General features: G+C 32.0%; 5 protein-coding genes across 9 annotated transcripts; 3 read left to right on the forward strand and 2 right to left on the reverse strand.

The window, feature by feature from the left end:
* Nucleotides 1-687: 687 nt before the first annotated feature.
* Nucleotides 688-5,996, forward strand: LOC131853511 (lysine--tRNA ligase). 2 transcript variants are annotated; one of them, XM_059204418.1, is made up of 8 exons: nt 688-855; nt 1,047-1,422; nt 1,528-1,779; nt 1,885-2,277; nt 2,518-2,700; nt 2,888-3,048; nt 5,141-5,381; nt 5,895-5,996. In XM_059204418.1, the coding sequence occupies exons 1-8, from the start codon at nt 821-823 to the stop codon at nt 5,991-5,993; spliced, it is 1,740 nt and encodes a 579-aa protein (XP_059060401.1). In that variant the 5' UTR covers nt 688-820; the 3' UTR covers nt 5,994-5,996. The 2 variants fall into 2 exon arrangements, with proteins under 2 accessions (XP_059060401.1, XP_059060400.1); XM_059204417.1 differs by lacking the exon at nt 688-855 and adding an exon at nt 864-973.
* Nucleotides 5,997-7,010: 1,014 nt separating this feature from the next.
* On the reverse strand, nt 7,011-7,970 carry LOC131853512 (deubiquitinase OTUD6B). The gene has a single exon (XM_059204420.1). The coding sequence runs from the start codon at nt 7,890-7,892 to the stop codon at nt 7,011-7,013; it is 882 nt and encodes a 293-aa protein (XP_059060403.1). The 5' UTR covers nt 7,893-7,970.
* Nucleotides 7,971-8,313: 343 nt separating this feature from the next.
* Nucleotides 8,314-10,038, forward strand: LOC131853513 (platelet-activating factor acetylhydrolase IB subunit beta homolog). The gene is made up of 4 exons (XM_059204421.1): nt 8,314-8,553; nt 8,764-8,970; nt 9,346-9,468; nt 9,578-10,038. Exons 1-4 carry the CDS (start codon nt 8,488-8,490, stop codon nt 9,857-9,859), a joined length of 678 nt encoding a protein of 225 aa, XP_059060404.1. The 5' UTR covers nt 8,314-8,487; the 3' UTR covers nt 9,860-10,038.
* Nucleotides 10,039-11,334: 1,296 nt separating this feature from the next.
* LOC131853667 (NADH dehydrogenase (ubiquinone) complex I, assembly factor 6) lies at nt 11,335-13,463 on the reverse strand. 2 transcript variants are annotated; one of them, XM_059204652.1, is made up of 5 exons: nt 13,100-13,463; nt 12,740-12,977; nt 12,094-12,326; nt 11,851-12,013; nt 11,335-11,773 (listed from the first exon to the last, which is right to left on the reverse strand). In XM_059204652.1, exons 1-5 carry the CDS (start codon nt 13,231-13,233, stop codon nt 11,594-11,596), a joined length of 948 nt encoding a protein of 315 aa, XP_059060635.1. In that variant the 5' UTR covers nt 13,234-13,463; the 3' UTR covers nt 11,335-11,593. The 2 variants fall into 2 exon arrangements, with proteins under 2 accessions (XP_059060635.1, XP_059060636.1); XM_059204653.1 differs by having other exon boundaries at nt 12,740-12,981; nt 13,100-13,192.
* Nucleotides 13,464-13,520: 57 nt separating this feature from the next.
* Nucleotides 13,521-25,645, forward strand: LOC131853665 (tyrosine aminotransferase-like). 3 transcript variants are annotated; one of them, XM_059204646.1, is made up of 7 exons: nt 13,521-13,902; nt 20,881-21,029; nt 21,427-21,755; nt 22,809-23,282; nt 23,807-23,989; nt 24,361-24,500; nt 25,563-25,645. In XM_059204646.1, exons 2-6 carry the CDS (start codon nt 20,888-20,890, stop codon nt 24,484-24,486), a joined length of 1,254 nt encoding a protein of 417 aa, XP_059060629.1. In that variant the 5' UTR covers nt 13,521-13,902; nt 20,881-20,887; the 3' UTR covers nt 24,487-24,500; nt 25,563-25,645. The 3 variants fall into 3 exon arrangements, with proteins under 3 accessions (XP_059060629.1, XP_059060628.1, XP_059060630.1); XM_059204645.1 differs by lacking the exon at nt 25,563-25,645 and having other exon boundaries at nt 24,361-24,574; XM_059204647.1 differs by lacking the exons at nt 20,881-21,029; nt 25,563-25,645 and having other exon boundaries at nt 24,361-24,574.
* Nucleotides 25,646-25,719: the final 74 nt, after the last annotated feature.

The raw sequence follows: 25,719 nt of genomic DNA on the forward strand, positions 1-25,719 counted from the left end.
AAAATCACTGGATTTTAATGATGTAACGATATTACTAACAATTTAAAATTTTTACTGAATTAAATTGAATGATTGACAATTTAATAGGAACTATTAAGAGTTGCAAATGTCTACTAAAAATGTGTTAAATGTACATTGTAGAATTATTCCGTTTCTGAAAAGAATTGTTAGCAACAACATTATGTAAAAGACACAAATACCTTAATATCAACTTTTATTTTGACCTTGTTACTACCATTTAAAGTATATACCAATAGATTTTATGAAATTAATGTATTAAGAAATTTTCTTAATTACATTACATTACATTAGCAATAGGTTAATAAATTTCATACGAAAGTGCAATAAATTTCTAAATCGTACTGTAACTTATTAATGTGGCAACACTCATTCGAACAGCTGTAGCTGGCAGTAGGGATGTGACATTCTGAATTAAATATTCATAATGGTAAGTAGTACAATAATCGATTAAAAAATATTGTTTTTTTCGAGCATTGGTCCATTCTTTCCATAGCAATAATTTTTGCAGGCCTAATTTTAGGCAAGTGGGTCTTATGTTTTTTGTACAGAAATTTTAAAAGTATTTCAGTCAGTTTTTGTTCTTTCTTCATCATCATTACAACATCGTCCATCATCATGTCATTATTGACGAGCTGTCATTCTCATACATCAACGTAAATCAGACAGATCTATGCTGTAATATTGTCATGTGGCAAACTCAAGAACTGCAATTATTCAAAAGATAGGTTATCACATCTCGATGTAATATTTCAAATAATTCACGTAATTATTAAAAATAAGTAAAATCGTAATAATCGCAATGGCTGATATATCCAGTGAAAAATTATCCAAGAAGTGAGTATTGTGGTGTAAATATGTTCATTTTAAAGAAATTCGCGTCGACACCGATCGCTTGTGTTAGAAACAATTTGGTTTATCAATGCAGAAATTTATCAAGTGCAGACAGCAAACGGTTTGTTAATATCATTTTAGAAAAATATTTATCCACAAGCTTTACTTATATTGCACGTCCCACTCTTTTGTAGCGAATTGAAACGTCGTCAAAAGGCGGAGCAGAAATTGAAAGAAAAAGCTGAAAAAGCTGCTTTGCAGCCACCTCCTTTGGCAGCAGAGAAGAAATCTTCAAAGTTAGAGGAAGAAATCAGTCCAAATGAGTATTATAAGTTGCGTACTGCAGCTGTTGCAGCTCTTAAAAATGGACCAAAAGAAGAACATCCTTATCCACACAAATTCTCTGTCTCAATATCCTTAGACGAATTTATTGAGAAGTACAATGATATAAGTAGTGGTGAAGTCCTTGAGAATGTAACTTTATCTGTAGCTGGCAGAGTTCATTCCATCAGAGAGTCTGGAGCTAAGCTAATATTCTATGATTTAAGAGCTGAAGGTGTTAAAATTCAGGTAAAGTTAATTGTAACAAAGTGTTCTCTGATGAAGTAAAACATTTTTCAACATTTATTAATGATTACTTAATTAGTAAATAAATGCTTAAAACTATATTTTTAGGTGATGGCTAATGCAAAAATCTATGAGTCAGAAGAAAAGTTCATACATGACACAAGTAAACTGAGGCGTGGTGACATTATTGGTTGTGTTGGCCACCCGGGCAAAACCAAGAAAGGAGAACTTTCTATCATACCAAAAAGTATTAAACTACTCTCACCTTGTTTGCACATGCTGCCACATTTGCATTTTGGATTAAAAGATAAAGAAACTAGATTCAGGAAAAGATATCTGGATCTCATTTTGAATGACAGGGTATTTATCTTTTGCTTATTCCTTTACATTTTCTTATTACGAGTTAGAATGGATATTATGTTAATGGTAATAGAGTGTTGAAATTTAAACCATATTATTTTATAGGTAAGACAGATATTCTATACAAGGGCTAAAATTATAGCCTATGTCAGACGTTTCCTGGATAATTTAGGTTTCCTAGAAATTGAAACTCCAATGATGAATATGATTCCTGGTGGTGCTGCTGCCAAACCATTTATAACTCATCACAATGATCTAAACATGGACCTGTTTATGAGAATAGCCCCAGAACTATACCATAAGATGCTGGTGGTTGGAGGTCTTGACAGAGTTTATGAAATTGGAAGACAGTTTCGAAATGAGGGAATTGATTTAACACATAACCCAGAGTTCACAACATGTGAATTTTATATGGCATATGCAGATTATCATGATCTCATGACCATTACCGAATCAATGATTTCAGGTATGGTAAAGAGCATTCACGGTTCTTACAAGGTATGTATGAATGTCTCATTTCAGTTATTTTAATGGAATTAATAATAACTGTATACAATGCTATTGTCTATAGGTCTTGTGAAAAGTGTTACGTATTTCTGATTATGAAAACCACATTTTTAGCTTTAGCTGTTCAAGATAAATCCCTTTAGAATATAGATTTTATGGTGTAATTATATATAGAGTTGTAATAACTATGTAACTAATATATTTAAAAACCATGTTGATATAAAATTTTAGATCAAATATCACCCAGATGGGCCTGATGGTGAAGAGCTTGAAGTTGACTTTACACCTCCATTTGCTAGGATGCCCATGATTACTACTTTAGAAAAGGTGCTTAATGTCACATTACCCGCAGCAGATAAATTTGATACACCTGAAGCAAACAACTTTTTCAGTCAGTTGTGCGAGAAGCATGAGGTATTTGACTATTTATATATTTTGTAATTTTATTTTCTATAGAAAAACGTATTGACTTATAACTGACATTGTTAAATTATTTAATTTATATTTTCAAGTATTTAATAGTTGAACAATATTTATAACATTAAATACTAATTTTGTCTTGTAAAATTTGTACATATTTTTTTACTTATTAATTTAATAGGTGGAATGTCCTCCACCGAGGACTACATCCAGACTTCTTGACAAACTGGTGGGAGAGTTCCTAGAAGAAAAATGTATTAATCCTACTTTTATTCTGGATCACCCACAAATTATGAGCCCATTGTCTAAATATCATAGAGACAAACCTGGTCTAACTGAAAGGTAAATAGATGCTATAAATAGTATTAACAAAATATCTATAATCCCAATCAGTTATCAGTCATATCAATAACTAATAATGTATTAAACATAAGATAAAAAATATATTTATTATGTGTTTCTTAGTATTGTCATAATAAAAGATTTAAGAAATGAACCAACAATGAATGAAGTTGCATCATCATGTTCTTGACAACCTAGTATTGGTTTAATTTTGTTTAGTATTAAAGGAATGCTAATGCTTTGTCTTACCAAATTGACCAGATAGATTTGTATGGTTTTTTTATCATTTAAGTTATTTTGTTCAGGGTGTCTATAACATTGCATAATCTCAATTGTGTGTTACGAAATAGACACGTATAAAGATGCTTGATATCAAGACTTTTTTTAACATAAACATACTTTTTATGAGATGAAAAATTGAGCCCACCAAGACTTGTTTTTTATATTTTTGTCATCCATATTTTTTCCTCAATCCAGAAAATATGATATTACACAGCAGCTGAAATTTCCTTCCCCTAATGTACATGACGCCTTGAAGGCCATGGGTGGCGCGAATGCACAATAGTCTGTGTTGGTAGCAGTAGTAGAAAACTATGAGCTCCTTACTTTTGACGTTTTATATGGTAAACAATAAGGTAGCTACTTGTCTGTTGTGTCCTAAATTACTACTGATTATCATCAAATTAAAAATCAATCATATTAAACTTAATAAGTACTTATCTCCGAGAAAATAATACAAATTTTAAATGTACATAACAATTATATCAAGGTTTACATTTATAGTGATAAGAAAACATACTTTTAAATTGCAATAACTGAAATACCTACTATGATACCCACAAATGTAATTTACCTACGCAAAGTGTCATGTAACTTTTGTTTTATTCAATAAAAATTATATACTAAGTAACATTTACCTGTAAACCATTATGCGCTTCTTGTAAATGAAGAAATCTAAAGTATAATGAAAACGCTTCTAAATCCGTAGAAAATAACAACGTAGGGCACACTAAATGTCTCGGGATCAAAGACTCAGATAACAATTTGCCCATGGTTGTGTTCATATCTATCGTGACGGTTGAAATTAATTTAAAATTATTAGAAACTAACTATGAGAGAGATGACCTACTTGTAGTATTGTTTTGTTTTTAATAGGGGGCAATAGAGTAATTTCTTATCAACACAATAACAGTGGTCAACGTAGTGGCACTACTGACCACATCTTTTATTCACATGTTATCACAAGGTTCTGAATTTGATCTTGACCGACTGCAAGTAATCTGCGTTTTAATTTTTATATAACTGAGTTACAAGTGGCCACTGATATATATAAAAAGTAAACTAATATATGATCAGTAGTTTGACGAAATGCGAAGTAATGATGTAATTTTCATTTTCTAATCGAATCGGGTTTTAATATTTTTTCAATGGATTATATTGGAATGGCGTATCTGCCTGCACTAACGGTATTCGCTGGCAGGACATCAATATCAGGATGATAAAATGAGCATGAAGCGAAATGAATACAGTTAGCCATCATAGCAAATGGCAATATACCATGATGGTATCCAGGGGAAACCGTATGGGGGTCAACCAGATATGGTATATTGCCAGCAATGAGGTTATAAGTCTACAGAACTAATAATCCCCTTTCCAGAATCAAAGGGTCAATAGGGTTATCCCCGCTACTAAGGTCTAGTCTCTTTTCTAATAGATTTTAATTATGAGATTTTAGTATGTGTTTAGAACATCGTCGTCTAGTAACGACTAAATCCCATATTCCACTAAAGATCGTGGTTAGAAATTAGGCCGACATTATAAAAATATTGACTCAAGTTTTCAACAATTGTTATTTTTGACTGACTTTTCGGTGATGGAAACAGCAATAACAAACTAAACTAATCCATGAGACGACAGTAGATAGCTAGCCCAGTTGAATTTAAATATACGAACCGAAATTTGGGCATGTCGTTTACCACTGTCTCTGACTACCATATCTGAGAAACTATATTCCATCTAATTTTGTGAAATATAAATATTTCAAAATAATACAAATTCATTTCATTAAAGTATATTTTTTTATTTAAAACAGGTTCGAATTGTTTGTAATGAAAAAAGAAATATGCAATGCATACACAGAACTGAATGATCCAGCAACACAAAGGGAACGGTTTGAACAGCAGGCAAAAGACCGCGCCGCTGGGGATGATGAGGCTCCACCTACCGACGAAGGTTTTTGCACTGCTCTTGAATACGGTCTGCCGCCTACTGGAGGTTGGGGTTTAGGTATTGATCGCCTCACGATGTTCCTTACGGATTCCAACAATATCAAGGTTAGTTTTTGACTATATTTACCAAGTTAAACTTTGTAAACTACTTGTACTGTACTTTGATCTTTTATTTGGGTACCATCATCCATTGCATCTGCCAATCAGCTTACTTTGTATACTGTTTGGTTGAAGGGTTAGATAATACAGTGAATTTACAAGATAAGAGCCATGACATCTTAGTAGTCATCCGGGATGGCAATGCATGAGTAGCATCATGGGCGTCACATAATAACTTGATGCCTGTGATGTTATTGATTTATATCATTACCACTTATGATCAGGTGGACTGTCATCTTGTTTAAGAATGTTTTGTGAATGTCCTGGGCCATAAATAACTGATTATCAGCAGGTGTTCAGTTTCTTTGATAAATTGCATGAACAACAGCTACATTGAATTAAAACATACCTTAAGCTTTGCCAGTGAATTCAATGTATTTGATGTAAACCTTTAACCGCCTCAATTGTGTTTTAGGCTTAGGTCATCAACTTTTGACCAAAGCATTATATTTTTTGCAGGAAGTATTGCTATTCCCGGCTATGAAACCAGATGACCCTAATAAACATAACACTGAAGATGAAAATTCCACTCCGACTACTATACAGAATGGTGTTTAAAAATAAATACACTAGTGAATAGTGGGCAATGTTTGCATTATTTATTCTTTTTTACTATAATTACTTTGTACTTTAAATTATTACTAAATAAGTTATAACTTACTATGTTTGTAATGCTATAGGATTACAAACACATTTGTATTGATACTTTTAAGTTAAATATTTGAGTTTGTATTAAGTATTTTCTATTTTTGCTCGAATTAACCTAGCTATTTCTGTTATGGCCAGATTATAGAATTACTTATAATAATTATTTGTTTCAATTTGCTTTTTGACATTAGTTCTATAATATGTGATGTAGCATACTTTTAATAAGTAGGTATCTTCATTCATTTGATAAATGCAGATACCTACTTATTAAAAAGTTTATGTATTCATAATTTATCCAATAAATGGGTTATTGGATAAATTATGAATGTATATATTACAACTTGTTAGCAAATATTTTACTATTACTGATACTACTTATTGTGAATAATGAAAATATAGTAACAAAACCCTGCAATTTTCCACAAATTACCCACATGACAATTCCATAGATCATTGAAGTGCGAGGTTTCATTTTTAATACCTTAATACCTCTATTCTTTGACTTTGCCAAGTCATTTACCATCATATCATAATATTGTTGCTTTGATATAGGTACTCAATTCTATAATCTGATCATGAATTACATATATTTTAAAATAACATTAAATTGCAGTAATGTTATATAATATTTGAAGTAATTCCATCAAGTATATTCTACATTAACATTTATCACTGTGCCTACTATTTACAATTTCATGTTTTGGATTTTCTGACAATAAAGTTAATAAATAACCATATTTCACATTTTAAATACTTTTATCCCCTCTATACATAGTCTTTAAAAATTATGTATAACTTTTATGGTCACCATTATTTCATTTATTATTATGTTATGGAGACTAAAAAAAAGTACTATACAGTATTATGTTACTGATATGACATTTATTATATAATAATAATAAATATAAGAATATATACATAGGCATATTAATTACTTCTATCTTCAACATCTGAATCATCATCAACACAAGTTGAATTGTAATGTTCTCCTAAACTATACATATGTCTATGGTAAGCAATTATTAATGGATCATCACCAAATTCAGTTCCTTGCTCAATACTATCAGGACCTGTAGCTTGTATTACACTAATGGGACATTTTAATGAGCTGGATAAAGCTCTTATTTCTAACTGTCCACCCCATGTCTTAGTATTCAATATTTTATCACAATACTCATTTAATTCTTCATTAGTAAGCATTTCACAGGTCTCAGGGTTACTCATGAATGGTAGAAAATCATCTTTATTATTACTGATGTAAGTAGAAACCTTTCTTCTCAATTCATCAACAGAAATGGAACATTGCTTCTTTATTGTCAATTGATGAGCCACAGCTTTATATAAACAGTCCCCATCAGATGGTATAGGAAAAATTTTAAGATTTCTCTTTTTCAATTTCGCCGTTATTGCCTGAATTTCTGTATTTCTAGGGCCATGCAGGTTTTCTTTCTCTTGTTGTTTTATTTGTTCCTCTCTCTCTCTTTCCTGTTGTATTTTCTTATCTCTACGCTTTTGAGCTTTTGATATTTTGTTTTTGCTAATATCCTTTTCGTTATTCTCTTCAATTTGTTCTGAAATATCACTAGAAATACTCTGTCCACTTCTAAAGTTTTCAATTTCATGCTTATGACGAATATCTTGTTCAGTCTCCAAACGGGCTATTTCTGCTGTTAATTCCTTTTTCTTTGTTTTGTCATTTTTAGCTGCTTTTTTTAAAGCCTGAATTTGAGCTTGAAGTTCCTTTTTTTCCTTTCTATGTTTATTTTCTAAAGATAACCTATCTAATCCATTATTGTCTTCAGTTAACATATTAAGCAAATATGTACTTTGGATACAATGATATGTGCTATAGATCGGTATGTGTTATTTTGTATGAATTTACTTATATACCGTTGTGATTGTTGTAATTGAAATGTTTAAATAAAACAACTTCCGACGATACTATTGATAATTAATGAACAACTTTGAATGAGTGAAATATGACAGCAACAAAATTTAATTAAGTAGTCTGTGGTACTGGGTAAGTTGATGAAGACGACTCGACATTTGAGTTGAGGCTTCGAAAATAAAATTATATTATACTTTCTGCTTTTTATTTCTGAAACTTTTTCAAATAAAGAACAAACTGTTTAAAATAGCATGAATGTGCGTTTCGTAGTAAATGCGCACTTGCTTATGTTTTTCTATATTGAATTTTCAGTTTCTTATCTATGCTCTGATGTAATATTTACTCTGTGTTAAAGTTTCTGTAACTGTCTGATTCTGTGCAAATAACACAATCGTTTTGAAGCGATATATTGTAAAAAGTATTAATTTAATTCACACATAATAGTTTTACAATTTTTATTTGTTTCATTCCTCTAGTATTAAATGTTCTTATAATTCGAAAAACCTATATAAAATAATGAATCCGTGTTCTATTCCTGCACCACAGCAAGACTCTGAGGGTGACGGCCGATGGAATAGCATTGTAAGTAGTCGGAGAATTGAATATATAATTGATTTCGTGTTCGTGAAACGTTGTCGTTAAAATAACTCTAAATATTTATTTATATGCTATATCTCGTGTATAACATGTAGGTATATTTACCGTCTTTCAAAGATTATACCAATTATTTTTGTACCGGTAGATATGTAGTTATAAAGGTGAACATATTAATTTCACATTTTATATTTGCAGCATAATAGGTTCCTATCGGATGCCAAAGGAAAAGATGCAGATGTAATATTTATTGGAGATTCCATATTACAAGCCTTAGAGCATACAGAAGTCTGGAATCAGTGGTTTGCTCCACTTCACTGCCTTAATTTTAGTATTCACAAGGATCAAACTCAAAATATTCTATGGCGTATAAAAAATGGAGAACTCGATCATGTAGATCCCAAAGTGAGTACATTTTAAGTGGGTTTATATACAATAATGTATGAGGTGTGTTGTCCACTTTAAAGCAAACCTATCACTATTGTATTTTTAATCATGTTGGTAAAAATATTAACATGAAAAATTAACAATTGACAATAGGGGTGTGGATATCTCTGTATAACACTGCTCATATGCTCACTTGTTTCATATTGGCTTGAAAATTATAGTAATACAACTCTCCTTTTTATTGTTTATATATTATTCACTGTTATGACAATAAAGGAGTGGTTGTTGAGGTGCGTCTTGGTTGTCAGGTCATTTTGCATTGTGTCCTTGTTTATTTTTACAAGGTACCTTAAAAATTTTGACTGACAAATTATATTGCTCTTTATATTGTAGGTCATAGTGGTGCATGCAGGAACGAACAATGTTGACTTTACAGCAGAGCAAGTGTGTGAAGGTATCTTAGAAATAATAACAACTATAAGGGAGAAACACCCAAGTGCTTATATAGTATTACCTGTAAGTATACCCTACTCTATGTAAAAAAATTATGTGTATTATTTTTTAACATTAAAATATTTTCTATTTTTATTAAGCTTAAATGTTATACATATATTTTTTATTTCAGAGTCTTCTTCCCAGAGGGCAGTATCCAAATGCTTTAAGGGAAAAAAATTCAAAAATTAATCACTTACTACGTGAGAAAGTTTTAAATATGAATAAAGTTGATATGGTATCAATAGACAAAGGTTTCATACAAACTGATGGTACAATTAGTCATCATGACATGCATGACTACCTAACACCAACTAATGCAGCATGCCGCAAGGCATTTGAACCAATATATGATCTCCTCCAGCAATTATTGTCCGAAGGTGAACCCGAAAAAGATTTAACACCCTCTGAATAATTTATAAACCATGTATTCACTATGGTAGCTTTTTATTATTGCAGCAAACTGATTGTGATTATACAGTACTTACAGATAGCTTTTTTATCATAGTTTTAAGTATGCATTTAGAATATATTTTATCTTATGAACTATACATTCCAAATTAGACTTCTTTTTTAAATTGGCTGTGTTTATACAACTTAGTTCAACTTATTATTTCAGAATTAATATTAAAATGGTATTTTTTAATATTAGCCCTTATTTCCTTACACCACATACTATATTAGACAAGTTAAAACACTGATATGTAATGATAGTGATATTTAACTATGATGGTGTTAGAATATAAGGACGAACATATCAATAATTCACAGGGTTTAATACTTATATGGTAATTTCTGTTTGCTTGTTCTTAATTTATTTTTAATTAGCTACCAGATCATTAGCAGAAAAGTGTAGCAAACTATCACAGTAATATATTTATCAGATTATTTTTATTTAATTAATATTATTTCAATTATTCTTGCAAGAATATAATTAAGATTATGTTTCTGTTTTGAAATATTATCAAGATCAATGTAAAAAATTATATTTTTCTCATTTGAAAAATATTTCATTATTGTTAATTAAATTTAACTCAAGTGACTGTCCATTTCAGCTCTCAATTTGGATATTTGTCAGAAAATTATGATATCTGTTATTATTTTATATAATCAATTAGCCACAGAAGTTATTTCCAACGCCTACCAAAGAATTTCGATTCTATGTAACCAAAGCAAAAAATAAAAATATTTGATATCAGTATGTAATATTTATTCAATTAAGTATATTTTTGATACAGAACTGAATTATAATAAAATTAAAGATGTGTTATTTAAGAGAAACAGGTTAAATTTAATGGTAGTGTGATAAAGTACATTTTCTCTAAGTACATACACTATTTGTCATTATTGAAACCACATAATGTATACAATAGTTTAGGTTTTGAGTGAATTTATAACTTCCCCTTATTTGTAGCTAGCTATTTAAGGTACTATTAGGTACTCAGGTTGCCAAAACATATTGCTTGAATCTCAATTTGTTATAAGTATTTATTTGCATGAAGAAAGCTTGAAAGTAAATGGTGCAATTGTTTCTATAAAGAATGTTTTATTCCATTACCTTTATGTTAAGTCAGTGATAGTGGAAAGAGTAATGTAGACTTTTTTTGCCTTGTGTGTATAAATTGGAATTTGGCTGGATGAGACACTATTTTGACTGGGTTAACTTATTTACCACTTCATATGTTTTTGGACGCGTCAGGTGTGTTTTTATATCTACGATCAGAGATATTCAACATTTGTTATACACACATATATGTTTTTTATTCTTCAAACAGATTCAGAAAGCTACTAGAAATAATTTTAGATAAGTCAAAAATAATGTATTCATATATATATATAGAGTAATTTTCCACACTGAATAGATATACATTTTGTAGCATACCTTTATTGCTTAAACTTCATATTTGTAACTTCAATAATTTAGACAGAGTATTACAATTATACTAATAGTTGATTTACATAGCTGTAGGCTTTACAGTTTGAAGACTAGACTAGGACTAGCAGAATGGCGCTATTTACCTTTTATTATAATTCCTCTTTCCATTGAGCAATATACAATTAAAATAAAATTAGGTAAGAATTTTATTTTTTAATAATTTATTTATTATCTTTAGTAAATACTTTTTTATCACTTGAAACTGAACATTAGTCAATACTTATTCATTAATCTGTTGAAATAAAGACTAAATGGCAAAGTAGTATTTCCTAACGTTAATGATTTGTCAAATATATTAAAATTACACTTTTCTAGTTTCGTAAGGTAAGCATTCACAGATATTGCGGGTAAAAATATTTGGTTAGCAGTTTTTGGCACTGTTATACTTCTAGCCTGAAAAAATGAAAGAAAAAGTAAATAATCTAATATACTTCTAAAATAATTAAAACATTGATAAAGAAAATACATACCTTCTGTAAATGGGTGTTTGCTCTGCTTGCAATATCAAAGCTAGCACTTCTCATATTTTCACTATCAATACCTCTTAATACGGTTTCTTGACTGATACCATAGTTCATGAGTATATCCATGGGTAATGATACCATTTTGTGATGGTTTGAAACCAATATTGATCTGTGAGAAAACACAGTATTTTTAAATAAGCATTGGCCATTAATTTTATTCCAATTATGTAAAGGTGTTGATAATATTACCTTAATATGTTGGCAAGTCCTTGTGCTTTGCCTAGATGTGATGCAGCATGGTCTGCATGAACATTCTGAACTCCAGCTACACTTAATATTAGATAGTATATTGAAGAAACAGTGTCTTCTGAATACTTTTCCACATCTTCTAAGTTGCGGAAGTATTTAGACTTTAGTATGTTACTTCTTGATGCTATGAGTTTTTCCAAATAGCGTCTAGGTAAATTGTAAAAGCGGCATACCTTGAAAAAGAACTTATTATGTTACAGGTATATTTATTAAGGCTACTGTTTTCGCCAATGTTTTTGTACTACAAGAAATGCTAAATAAGTTGGCAGGACCATCCATTGAGGATCCAAGGAAATTGTCTCAGTTTTGTAACATTACATGGATTGTAGTTATAGGTGATTTAGAAGATGAACAGTTTTAAATTATGTACCTAGCTACCTTTATTACTCATATATCTTTATTTGATGTACACAGAGTAGCCAAATAGTAAATACTAGAATACAGACAAAGCTAATTAATGTTTTCTTTACATATATTTATTACATTGAGAATATATTCCTCTTTGTTTAAAGCAGTTTGCATAAAAATTCAATTTTCTGTTATTATTCCTAATTGCAAAAGTTGTCTTATTTATATAGATACTTACTTTAAATAATTCTTGTGCTATGGGGTTGGCCGGTATGTTTTGTAGTTTTTGATCTTTTTTATACACATGCTTAAGTGTATCTTGCCAAAACTGCAATCTGAATGCTGCAGTTTGAGCGTCGGTAGTTTGATCCTGTATACGAGCCACTTCTACATTAAAAGCTCTGATCACAAGTGTTGGTGACCTTATAGCTTTTGTCATAAGCAAAGTTGCCAAAAAGTTTTCATAATCATGCTGCCTATCTGTAAAATAAATTACAAAGTACCAGAAAATTATACAATAACCTATTGAATATGAGATACACAAATTAATTTCCGTCAGTAGTTTTAATTTCTGTGTATTCTAATTATAAGCACTTACTTTACAATATTTGCACAGTAATTAACGGCATCACTAGAGACCACAGTAGTTGAATGTAATCTTGCATTATGTTTATAAATTCTGGAATAGTTATTTATATATTTAAAGAGATTGTTTATTTTAATTTTATTCATTTTCACACTCCTGATTTAGGGTTATATCATATACTATATACAGAAGAACTTGACTGAAGTAGAAGACAGGACAGAGACTTGTAAATTTTCTATTGTACTTTTACTAATTTATTTCATAGTGAAGAATAAATAAACATGAAAATATGTATTTCAATTAGGAAAGTAAATTTAATTTTTTAGCTTTATAGACAGGACAGGACAAGTTTGACATTGACAGTATAGTATCGAGTAATGTCGAGTGAATATGTCACGCCAGTATATAGTATGTATTATTAATGGTGTACTTTTAATTTTTTTCATCGTTGCGCTTTTGTTGCTTTAAGTAAAAAGCAGTTTGTTAAATATAACTTTCGTTTCACTCTCAAGTTAAGTTATTGACTCTTCGTTATCGCGAGCGTAAGATTTATATTGTCATTGGCAATTTAAATTATACATATCGACAGTTAGCTCATCATAACCAATTATCAGGTTCCTTTTGATAGTTATGAGTTGATTTCCAGGATTCTTACGTGGACGTTTTTTGGATGGATGATGATGGAATGTTACAACTGCCTGTGCTTGCGGTATACGTTAGCGGACATGAGTGGACAATGATAAAATGAGCATCATCTATCTTTAGTCAAGAATTAATGTGGAAATCTACCTGACATACTATATTGCTAGCAATGGGTAAGTCAGGTAGACCTCCCATTATTAAAAATGTTTCTAACTCATTGGTAGGATTTATTGCTTATTTTTTAATTATAACATCATTAAAGTATAACCAGCTTACTTTAATGATGTTATAATTAAAAAATCTTTATATTTTTTAAATTAGATATATTTTGATTTTGTAAGCAATCAATGCTGATTAAAATCAATGCTAGTTATACAACAATTATCTACAATTTGATAAATTTACTTTATGTAAAGAGTAGTAATTGTGTTATGGCGTGTACATGATGAGATTTTTAGATGATGAGTGATTTTTTTTGTCGATCATTATTTGCTTAAACTTTCTTTACTTCTGTAAAAAAAAAGCGAGCTTTGGCGAAAAAATCTATTAAATATTGATTAATTTATTAAGTACGTAGTAAATACTTATTAGTAACTAGCCCACCTCACGACTTCGTCCGCGTGGAATTTAACTTTATTTTTTTTAATAAAATATTTTTCTAAAATAAAAGTATTCTAAGTTTCTCCTTATTACATCAGCTATCTGCCAATAAAAGTCTCGTCAAAATCGGTACAGCCATTACAGAGATTAGCCGGAACAAACAGATAGACAGACAAAAATTGTAAAAAATATTATTTTGGTGTATGTACCTACCGTATTTATATTCGTATGCATGTAGTAAAAACGATTATTTTAATATTACAAACAGACACTGCAATTTATGTTTATAAAGATAAATTTACTTCGATATATTTTCTAAATAATCTTATACGCAAGATACTACGAGTATCTCGTAGATCCATGTGCATACATACACATATCGCACATCCCGTGTAAAAAGGCCGCAACTACACTTGCGTCAAAAATGTTTTATTACATAGATAAAGCGAGCTTCACGGCTTACACCTTCTGTCAAAATCTCATGAAGCTATCGACAAAAATGAAGGAATAAATGCAAAAATACTAAAATTTTGCGACTTTAGAAAACATAAAAGTCCAGCATAAAATAGAGGTATGCATATTTGCATTTATTCGCTTTACAATTATCCCGTTCATAAAGTCATAATTGTATTTACGTAAATTTTAAAAGAAGATTTAAAAAAAAATGTTTAACGCAAATATACTTAAATACTTGTTCCTATATCTTACAATCTAGGACTATTGTGTAATTCTAATTACTTACTTCTTCTACGAAACTTTTAGCTGATAGTTTATGTGTGATTATTGTTACATACTTTTCCCCCAGCAAAACTTCACAATGCGTAAAGTGTAGTTGTAGTTACTTCTTTATTACACGTAACATTTCATACCTGATGTTGGGTAATTTTAAATACAGCATGTATTTACAAGAAAAAAAAATAAGAATATGTTCATGTAATTAAAATTAAGTAAAAAAATAAACTATTTTTAGCTAATTGTATAAGCTGACGGGCACCAATGATGGATGATAGGAGGAGCAGGAGATCAGATGAATTTGCCAGGAATAGTAATAATAAATGATAGAAAAATCGATCTGCTTTTAGACATTTATCATAGAAGAGCGAATTGATAGAAGTGTATATAAAAACAATAGATAAAAAGAATACTTCTACTTTAAATATGGATAAACGAATATACAATTGCCAGTGAATCTTATTGTAGGTCTAACAGGAATTAACTAACGATGGTTTCCAGGATGGACCGCGTGGAACTAAATGTACCTTATATTGCTAGCAATAATATTCAATATTAATTCCCACTGGTCATAATAGGTACACATACAATACTAGCTGGTCCCGCAAACGTTACTTTGTTATAAATTACTAGCTGTGCTCGCGTTAAATTTCAATAAAAAATATATTCTGTGTTATTCAGATGCATAAGCTATATTAGTGTAAAGTTTCGTAAAAATCTATTCAGTAGTTTTTGCGTGAAAGAGCAACAAAGATCCATACTTACAAACTTTCACGTTTAGAATATTATATTAAGATTAAGATTTCTGAAAACTATTAAAGTACTAATCATCATAATTTCAACTTGTGTCTATCCACAGTTGGATATAGGCCTGTCCCAATTTGGCTTTGGTGGCCTAGCGGTTAAGCACACCGATTTACTTCCCATGGCCGCGGGTTCGATTCCTCGGACGGTGCAGATATTTGTATTCATGAGTAAGATTGTCGATAACATACTAATAGACCAATCAAAATAAGAAGTAAACCAAAAATGTCATTGATCAAATTAATATGTTTCCACATAAAGAATCGCATTATCTCCGCAATCTAACAATGATAAATTCTAGATGAAAAGCATAATTGCGCTAAAATGCATCGTTTATACTTATGAAAAACCCAAACTAATAACTACCCATTTTCATAAACCCAAATTATGAAAATGTTACTCCAGCCTCTCAGAGATGGTACTATAATATTAGGTCCTTACATATGAAATTGGTGTTTTGTCGTACTGGCCACTTTGATCTCAAATATCTCCTCTTTCGCCAGGAATTCAAAGTTCAAATTTGTACAGTTATTTACTCATGCATTTGTTTTTCGAAAACCGTAATCCATATGGTTTTTCCATCTTTGGTTTTTTCTTTACGTCACTGAGTTTACAAAATGGAAAACATAAAATATCACGTTTTTTAAGAGTACGAATTCCGTCGTGGCACCACTGTGCAGAAACGACTCGAAGAATTAATGATGTGTATGGCGATGGTGTCGCAAAAGAAAACACAGTGCGTTTTTGGTTCCAATGTTTTCGTTCTGGAAATTTCGATCTGCAAAACAAGCCCCGTGAGCAGCCAGAGTCCAAGGTTGATAATGAAGAATTAAAGGCTAATGTGGAAGCGGATCCATCGCTAACCACGTCCGAGTTAACTGCAGGCTGCAGTGTTAGTAACAAAACTGTTTTAATCCACTTGAAGCAAATTGGGAAGGTGAAAAAAGCTTGAAAAGATCATGAATTGAATGGAGCAAATCGACAAACGCGCGTAGCCTGCTCGTTATTAGCCAACCGGCATAATAATGAAGGGATTTTAAATCGGATCATTACATGTTACTGGATCTTGTACGATAATCGGAAACACTCATCGCAATGGCTGAATCCTAGCAAACTAACCAAATCCTGCCCCAAGCGAAAATTCAAACTCAAAAAAAGTTACTTGTGAGCACTTAGTGGACTAGTGCCTGTGTTGTTTACTTCAGCTTTCTTATATCTGGCCAGAATATTACGGCAGATGTGTAATGTCAGCAATTACAAACCATGACGGAAAAGCTAGCTGCTAAACAACCGAGACTGGTCAATCACCGTAGGCCACTGCTGCTTCAGGACAACGTTACGAAATTAGAAGAGCTTCAAATGTCCAATATATCCACCGTACTTCCCGGATCTTGCTTTCTTTCAAAATTTGGATAACTTCTTGCAAGGGAAAAAATTCAAATCCAATTTATCGATACCCGTCCTAATGGTTTATTAGTAAAGGGATCAATAAAACTATAGGTAGTTGCGAAAGTGCATGAATAGCAATGGACCATATTTTGATTAAATAAATGTATTATATTTTGAAAAATCAACTGAAATTGGCGTTTTGTAAGGGAGTAATTAGGTTACTCCCTTACAAATTTCATATGTTAGGACCTAATATATTTACTACACGAGTTGGAGTAAAATTAAAGAGATTTCGGCAGATCCTCAATGTCCGGGGAAATTCCAAATAAAATACGCATTCGCTGATGAGACACCAAATAATAGACAAATAGAAGGGGAAGAGTTATGAGAAAAAAAGAGCTGCACATAGCGAGCCTTCTGAATCAAGCATTAGTATGATGCACCGCTAGCGATACCTAAAATATATACAAAGACTTGATGAATCTATATAAAGATAAAAACATACCACCACACTATCAGACGTTTTATAAGAACTTAAGTACTAAATCTAAGACTAAACTAAACTAAACCACAGAGTCCGATTCCAAAGTTGAGGATAATGAACATTAATAAAAATAATAAAAATATCACTATTTTGAACATTTTTTGATTAAGTTGATTATGGAGGCAATAAACATTTCTTTAAAAATAATAATAAATTAATAATAACCCTGTTTGTTTTCATATTCTCTAAATTAATTTGCCCCTATATTTATACTTTGGACTTACATGCACGCACATAATAGACTATTTACTGTAAGAAGTAGGTATTACATGATACAAATTAAATATTCAGTTACTTTCCGCATTATAAAAGCTATTTTTATAAATACACTAACTAAACTAAAATAAATGGCTCCCTAGAAATACGTAACTCGATGTACAAAAAATGATATTTCGTTAAATAACAACGTAATTATACTTGCAATTCTAGATTTTAATGAAATATAGGAGAGTATAAAGGCGTAAGTAGAGTTAAATTTGTTCATATATTTAAAAATACATAACAATAAAGCAATAATTGTAGTTACCCCTGCAAATGTTCTTTGTGTTTCGTGGAATACAGAAGTAACCGTGTTTTTTTAGATTATCTGGAAGTACATGAAGCTGTTCCTAAATTAAATGACACATGTAGTTGAAGGCAACTGTGACCTACGATTTTCTCTTTGAAACTTATTTCTAGAACTCATACAAAAAATATAGGACAGTTTTTTTAAGCTCCTGAAAAGTTGGTGAAAATCACTTACTTCCTTTTTCCACGAATGGTGCGATATGATGTTATTTATAAGTTTTTGAAATCTCAACTACGACATCGTTACGATGTTTGGAATAGACATATGTAGGTATATTTGTCAACGTAGTATATAATAAGTGCGGATATAAACAAAACCCTACGCGTAAATAATAACAAGAATGTAATATGCAAATAATGTGCAAAAGGTACAATAACATGTTGTTTTTGCTCAGGGTTTGTTATTTATTATTATTGTGATATATTTGTACTACATAGATTAATTACGTTTAGTCCGGATTAATAAGTAGGAGTGAATTAATGAACAATATAATTACTACCATATATATCAGTACCATAGACCACATTCATACGCTGCGGCAGGTAATTTAGAATACCGAAGAATACAACCTGCCACTTTGCTTGGCGTTTGTGGACCATGAAAAATCCTTTGATTCGATCGAGACGTGGGCTGTGCTACAGTCTCTCCAGCGGTGCCAAATTGACTATCGATATATCGAAGCGTTGAAATGTTTGTATGAAAACGCCACTATGTCAGTTCGCCTCCACGACCAGAATTCGAAGCCTATTCAACTGCAGCGAGGTGTCAGACAAGGCGATGTCATATCGCCAAAGCTGTTTACCGCTGCGTTGGAAGATGTCTTCAAGCTTCTGGACTGGAGCGGGCTGGGCATCAACATTAACGGCGAGTACATCAATCACCTTCGATTTGCCGACGATATCGTGGTCATGGCTGAGACCCTGGAAGACCTTAGCAAAATGCTCGAAGACCTCAGTAGAGTCTCACAAGGAGTAGGTCTTAAAATGAACATGGACAAGACGAAAATTATGTCAAACGTCCATGTCGTACCTGCCTCTTATCTTTTCGTCCAAATTTCCGCAGTGTCTCAAGACGAAGGTTTACCAATGTGTGTTGCCAGTGATGACTTACGGAACAGAGACGTGGTCGCTAACTATGGGCCCCATCAACAAGCTCAGAGTCACTCAGAGGGCAATGGAGAGGGCTATGCTCGGAGTTTCTCTGCGTGATCGAATCAGAAATGAGGAGATCCGCAGAAGAACCAGAGTGACCGACATAGCCCGAAGAATTGCGACTTTGAAGTGGCAATGGGCAGGGCACATAGCTCGTAGGACAGATGGCCGTTGGGGCAGTAAAGTCCTCGAGTGGCGACCACGGACCGGAAGACGCAGCGTGGGAAGGCCTCCAGCAAGGTGGACCGACGATCTGGTCAAGATCGCGGGAAGGCATTGGATGCGAGCAGCGCAGGACCGATCGTCGTGGAGATCTTTGGGGAGGCCTATGTCCAGCAGTGGACGTCTTCCGGGCTGCGATGATGATGATGCTGATGATAATTACTAGTAGATGTTTTTAACTATTTATATTTTAAATGGAGTAGGTAGGTAGTCGAAAACAGTTAGTGAAAAAATAACTTTCACTAACTGTCTTCACGACAACCATCCTGTATTCACCTTCCTGTACCTATCTAATACAAAATTAATGCCTCATTATGCTAACGCGATCTTATATCTCCGGCAATGGTACCTCGGGATAACTCAAAAATTATCAAACTAGGTATAAAACCCTAATTTTGTCTACACTTAAAAAAAAGATGGAAATCGCATACCTACTAAAGAAGACTGCTAGGCCTAGGCCTTACTTCTTTTACCTAACTACATGTCATAGCAATCTGTTTTGTCTCGGTTTCGTTAGAAAACCAACCATTGGTGAACTAGCTGCAATGGGTAAGCGACCTAATTTCATTCTCATGCTATAGTTTATCTCTGGTACCTGCATAGTTACCATCAACATGGGCGGGATTAGGTACTTACTATTCTATTATTATCCTCTTAAAGAAGAGAACTCTATCATTAAAAACCAAATAATAGATACCAAAGAGATAAGCAGAGAAACAAATATTTGCCGCTTATCTCTTTTAAACCAGTCTACGATTTTCCTTACATTTTCGAGTTTTTTTTGTTACTACCTTCAGTGTGGTTAGGTACACCCGTCTGTAACCGATGTGGATAATACCTGAACCTAACTGAATAAGTACATAACTACACCTTTAATAGGCGATCATATTCTTAAGGGTTTTTTCCAGGTACGCTTTTTATTAGATATGAGCAAGAGAACATTTGTAGTAAAATATGCCTTGTGTAGTTACAAACTTTTAGATTTTTCCGATACAATATACCTATTTCTAATTAGTTTGCTCTGCTTAGTTAATTTTGTACAGAAAGACCTTGTGGAGCTCGACCCATCTAGAGCAGCAGAGGTTATAAATTGATTCGCATTGTTAAACGATGGCATTTCTTATTTTCATTGATATTGTAGTCACATTATGTTGCCACAAACAATAGACAGACCATGGGTAGTTCGCGCTTCGACAATGGCGAGAAACACGTGTAATCTGATTAGAAATATTGTTGAAAATATACAAGTGGCCCCTAATCCTAATAAGAAATTCATATCTCTCTCTCTTGGTAAGTAATAAAAATTGTGAGTATTAATATGTTACTATACACTTCAGTACTCTGTCATAATAAACTTTTATTCTTAATTAGTTATAGGTATATTGTTAGCTTTCTCGTTCGTTAATAACGTTATTGTGACAAAGTATTAAAAAATGAAATATCACCTGTTGACGTTGAGTGGGACGACCAGTGTACACTATACCTACATGCTTATGTACTTTCGCACATTGGACACGCAACTACCACTGTCTCTTAGAATAATTTGTCTTATTATCGATGTTTCCATCGCAATATTTGACAATATAAAGTCATTTACTGATTACTTACGTTACATTCCATTTGTTTGATATAAAAACTTGATTGAGTCCATAATTTTAACTATTTTCATGTGTGATTATTATTTTAGGTGATCCCACAGCCTTTGGAAATCTCACACCGCCAGACGAGTTGCTACAAGCAGTTCGTGATAGCATAGATCTGAATGAAAGCAGATGCTATGGCCCTACGAACGGTGACTTTATTGCGAGGCAAGCTGTGGCCGAGTATTACGCGCACCATGGGAAGATTTCACCTGATGATGTTATTCTGTGCAGCGGATGCGCACACGCATTGGATCTGGCTATAACCGTGCTTGCTGAACCAGGGCAAAATATTCTTGTGCCGAGGCCTGGATATATGTTGTATCAAACTATAGCAGAAGGATTGGGTATTGTAATCAAATACTACAATCTTTTGGTAAGTTACATAATTTACTAAATGGACACTGTTACTACTGTTATACCGTGACTATGTTATTTATTAGATTCTTACGCTGTTACGTTACAACAATTCTAGTTTCATATACCATAGAGTTTTATAGACTCATGATCAATATGATGTAATAGCGTCCAAATATCGTGTGCTCAAAAATAGCATAATCACGGTAAATATATTTTTTATATTACTAAACTATAAAATTTATTATTTAGGTGGTAGGCACATATAGGTACCACCTAGGTACCCATTTCAAATTTCATGTAATCGCATTTTAACTGGTTTCTATTGTGACAATCGAGTTCGAAATGCATATTTATTTCTTGACGTTGATGTGGCGTGGATGATTATAATGACTAAATTGTGATAACTACCTACTTGTACCTACTCGAATCAACTTATTTCTTTTCTGCGGTTATAATGAGCTACCTAATTGGCATCTGCTGCATTTTCTGGCTTTGAACTTTGCATGAATAATGAAATGATATCCATAAATTAATAATTAGAATAATAACTTACAGTGTCTTGATGATAATTTATCAATTACCTATACTGCGAATTGCAGACAATACGGATAATTAGAAATTTGTACCTTCGAAGTAAATATCTACAATTATAGCATCACACCCATATGTACACTCTGCTTCATAAATATATTTGTATATTGTTTTGCTCAAGAATTGCTAGGAGAATTTTTAGTTCTTATTGTTGTTTATTGCGGATGCAGACATTGAATACGTAAATTAATTTCATACTTATGAAAATTCTATGTTAGTGAATTCCTACATTTTAACTTCGATATTTTAAGTTTATTGATCTAGTTTAATTTTAGCTGTGTTACATACCAATTAGTCCTTTAGAAATATATATATGTTAAATTTTTGGTTTAGGTACGAAAATTTCGTATCCGTTTTCATACAATATGCAAATATTTTTTATGATTATTAGTAGAAACAGGTCTCTAAATAAACTAAACTACCTAGTTCTAAAGTTAAACATAGGACATATCTTACATAAGTATTTATTTGGTTTTAGCCTGATCAAAATTGGGAAGTTGATTTAAAGAATTTAGAGGACCAAATTGATGACAAGACTGCTGCGTTAATTCTCTTGAATCCTTCGAATCCTTGTGGTTCTGTATATACAGAGGAACACTTGACAGATATATTACGCGTATCACTCAAACATCGTCTACCTATTATAGCTGATGAAATTTATGAACACTTTGTTATATTTGAAAACAAGTTCACTTCAGTAGCGGCGCTCTCCAAAGATGTGCCAATACTTGTTTGCAGTGGTCTAACCAAGCGGTTCTTAGTTCCTGGATGGCGAATGGGTTGGTTAGTTATTCATGATAGACAAGGCACATTTAATGTAGAGATTCGTAAAGGCTTAAGGAATTTGGCCGGCAGATTGTTAGGACCTAATAAATTAATGCAATGTGCTTTACCGAAAATATTGACATCGGTACCGAAAAGCTTTTTCCGAGGCATGATGTCATTCATTGAGGTGAGTAAAATAATAAATTAATAATTAATGTCTCATTGAGTTACAGAGGTATTCTATATAAAAAATAAACAGCGTGAGTACCTGCTTCTAAATACATTTCTCATACTTCAGACGCTATACAGCTTTAAACAGCGTGTTTCGGTTGAAATGTGAAATAGAGCAGTGATATAATATACCTACCCACGTAATGTTATTAGGTAGATATATGCGCACATATTCCCAGGTTCCTTCTATTTAAACCCAAAATGTAGAGTGCTAATTGCAAACTTTCGAATGGATTTGGTTTGTTTGTTTTCAACATCAGGAAATCAGTCTGAATTATAAATAGGTACAGCGTTTCTTTTGTTTCGGCGGATTCCAACTCCATAACTTAGGACAAGACAAAGAAATTTTTTAAACGCTTTACGCTTTTAAAAACTATACCACGATACTCCTAGTGAAACCAGCTATAATAATATTTAAAATAATGCACAATTAGATATTTAATCTCTTAATGTCAGTCCATTATTTTGTGCCTTTTATAGAATCAAGCGATATTGGCTTGCGAAGAGTTAGAACGCGCGCCTGGTCTAAGGCCAATGTTACCACAAGGAGCGATGTACATGATGATAGAAATAAAAATGTCGATGTTTCCAGCTTTTCGAAATGAGTTGGAATTTATTGAGCGCATGTATAGCGAGCAATCCGTACTGTGTATACCTGGCCAAGTATGTATAGTATTTTTTATGTAGAGGTATCTTTGGTTTTTACCATTAGGTAAAGCTTCACTACAATTTTTTTTTACCATATGTCTGTACTAACTCTGTTGGTAAAAGAATATGAAGGTTTGCGACACCGGGGAAGTAAGAGGGGGCAAAACACTCAATGTTTAAATAATTACACTTTTTTAACAAAACCACAGTTAACATAATATTACATAACAAAACTTTGAATTTTTAATGATTTTCATTGGTTCCTTTTGCTAACGAGGTTTTGTTTGTTCTGTACAAGACGTGAGTGCTAAATATTTTTCTCTTTATACGTATGTAGTGGATCAAAATATACCAACTACCTACTAACATTTTATTTGTGTTTTCAGTGCTTCCAATTTCCAAATTACATGCGGATTGTACTCACAGTGCCTGAACATATATTACGCGAAGCCTGTATGAGGATACAAACTTTCTGTCGCGATTACATAATGAAGGAAAACCATATTAACTAATTTAGTAACTACATGTAAGCGAAAATAATTTATTTTTTTATTTACTATTAAATAAATGTTATCTATGCAGTGTTTATGTAACATAGTAAAATGCAATAAAAAATATATACATTTTTTTCATTTTCAACCGGCAATCAAAATGAGAGATCCTAAATTTGACCGTATCTTTATGGTGTATTACCCGATATCTTTGGCAAAGTTGAATAAGGTTCGATGATTATTTCTATTTATAGTGATGATTGTAACTTTTATCTACCTATATATCTAGCAATATTCCTTCTTATAATGAAATTTCATTTTTACTTATTAGGAATATTTCTTAAAATTCCATGTAATTATTGTCTGTATCATAGATAGGCGTAGTTTATAATGAAATCACACATTATACCTACCTGTTATATTATTTATGTACTACTACCTTGTTTTTACCTTGAAGCAGCATTGTGTTCTTGATTTCAATGTGAAGGGTAAAAAAGACACAGATACAGAGACCTGAGGTAAATCCTTGAACTATAAGGGGGAGTAAAAAGTAATGGCAAAATAAGAGAACAAGAGTCACTCTACAAGAGTGAACTCTTATAACCCGGTTTCGTTCCCATGAACAGCATCGAGGGCTTCGTGCCCTTGTGCCTTTGATCGATTACTGATGTTTAAGATGTTATAGGTAGGTACTTTGGTAGGCCTTAATTTCACTGCATTATCTTACCCTTCAATTAAATATCACTATCGACCTATACATATATTTTGTAAAACGTAAGTAGTTTCTTCTATTAGTTATTATTATATATTAAAGGTACGAATGAAGCTTAACATAGATTGAAAATTGAAGTATTGTAAGTGGATATATATCCTATATGTGACGTCGTATTTGAGTTCTGCCGATGAATGATAAAATATCTTTAATTAAAATGTTAAGACGAGTTCAAACGGTTGCCATAGAAACCAAAAGAAATGGAATCTATATGGATGACGTCACAAGGTCTCTTTTGAAATTTTTGTAGGAAGGTATCTACTTATATTTTACAGAAGAACCCTAACTGTCTGTTACATAATTTGTTTTATCTTCTCACTAACAGGCAAAGCCTATGAAGTAATTATACAATATATAATGTAAATAAGATGAAGGTTTAAACAACACGTTTTATTGGCGACATCTCATCTACATTTTGAAACCTGTTCCGCTACTCGGGAGCTTGTGTTCGTCAAACGCCACAGTTCTGATACAAAACTAAG

The sequence above is a fragment of the Achroia grisella genome, unplaced genomic scaffold, assembly GCF_030625045.1.
Source record: "Achroia grisella isolate CSIRO2021 unplaced genomic scaffold, CSIRO_AGI_Agris_v1 utg903, whole genome shotgun sequence".
NCBI lineage: Eukaryota > Metazoa > Arthropoda > Insecta > Lepidoptera > Pyralidae > Achroia > Achroia grisella.

Excerpts from the sequence above, each read along its gene's own strand:
- LOC131853511 (XM_059204417.1), top strand. The coding sequence starts at position 876 with ATGTTCATTTTAAAGAAATTCGCGTCGACACCGATCGCTTGTGTTAGA. Across the intron at positions 1,423-1,527 it reads CTGAAGGTGTTAAAATTCAG|GTGATGGCTAATGCAAAAAT; the intron begins GTAAAGTTAATT and ends CTATATTTTTAG. Across the intron at positions 5,382-5,894 it reads CGGATTCCAACAATATCAAG|GAAGTATTGCTATTCCCGGC; the intron begins GTTAGTTTTTGA and ends TATTTTTTGCAG.
- LOC131853512 (XM_059204420.1), bottom strand. The coding sequence starts at position 7,892 with ATGTTAACTGAAGACAATAATGGATTAGATAGGTTATCTTTAGAAAAT.
- LOC131853513 (XM_059204421.1), top strand. The coding sequence starts at position 8,488 with ATGAATCCGTGTTCTATTCCTGCACCACAGCAAGACTCTGAGGGTGAC. Across the intron at positions 8,554-8,763 it reads ACGGCCGATGGAATAGCATT|CATAATAGGTTCCTATCGGA; the intron begins GTAAGTAGTCGG and ends TTATATTTGCAG. Across the intron at positions 8,971-9,345 it reads TCGATCATGTAGATCCCAAA|GTCATAGTGGTGCATGCAGG; the intron begins GTGAGTACATTT and ends TTTATATTGTAG.
- LOC131853667 (XM_059204652.1), bottom strand. The coding sequence starts at position 13,233 with ATGAATAAAATTAAAATAAACAATCTCTTTAAATATATAAATAACTAT. Across the intron at positions 12,014-12,093 it reads GGACTTGCCAACATATTAAG|ATCAATATTGGTTTCAAACC; the intron begins GTAATATTATCA and ends GTTTTCTCACAG. Across the intron at positions 11,774-11,850 it reads CAAACACCCATTTACAGAAG|GCTAGAAGTATAACAGTGCC; the intron begins GTATGTATTTTC and ends TCATTTTTTCAG.
- LOC131853665 (XM_059204646.1), top strand. The coding sequence starts at position 20,888 with ATGTTGCCACAAACAATAGACAGACCATGGGTAGTTCGCGCTTCGACA. Across the intron at positions 21,030-21,426 it reads ATTCATATCTCTCTCTCTTG|GTGATCCCACAGCCTTTGGA; the intron begins GTAAGTAATAAA and ends TTATTATTTTAG. Across the intron at positions 23,990-24,360 it reads TACTGTGTATACCTGGCCAA|TGCTTCCAATTTCCAAATTA; the intron begins GTATGTATAGTA and ends TTGTGTTTTCAG.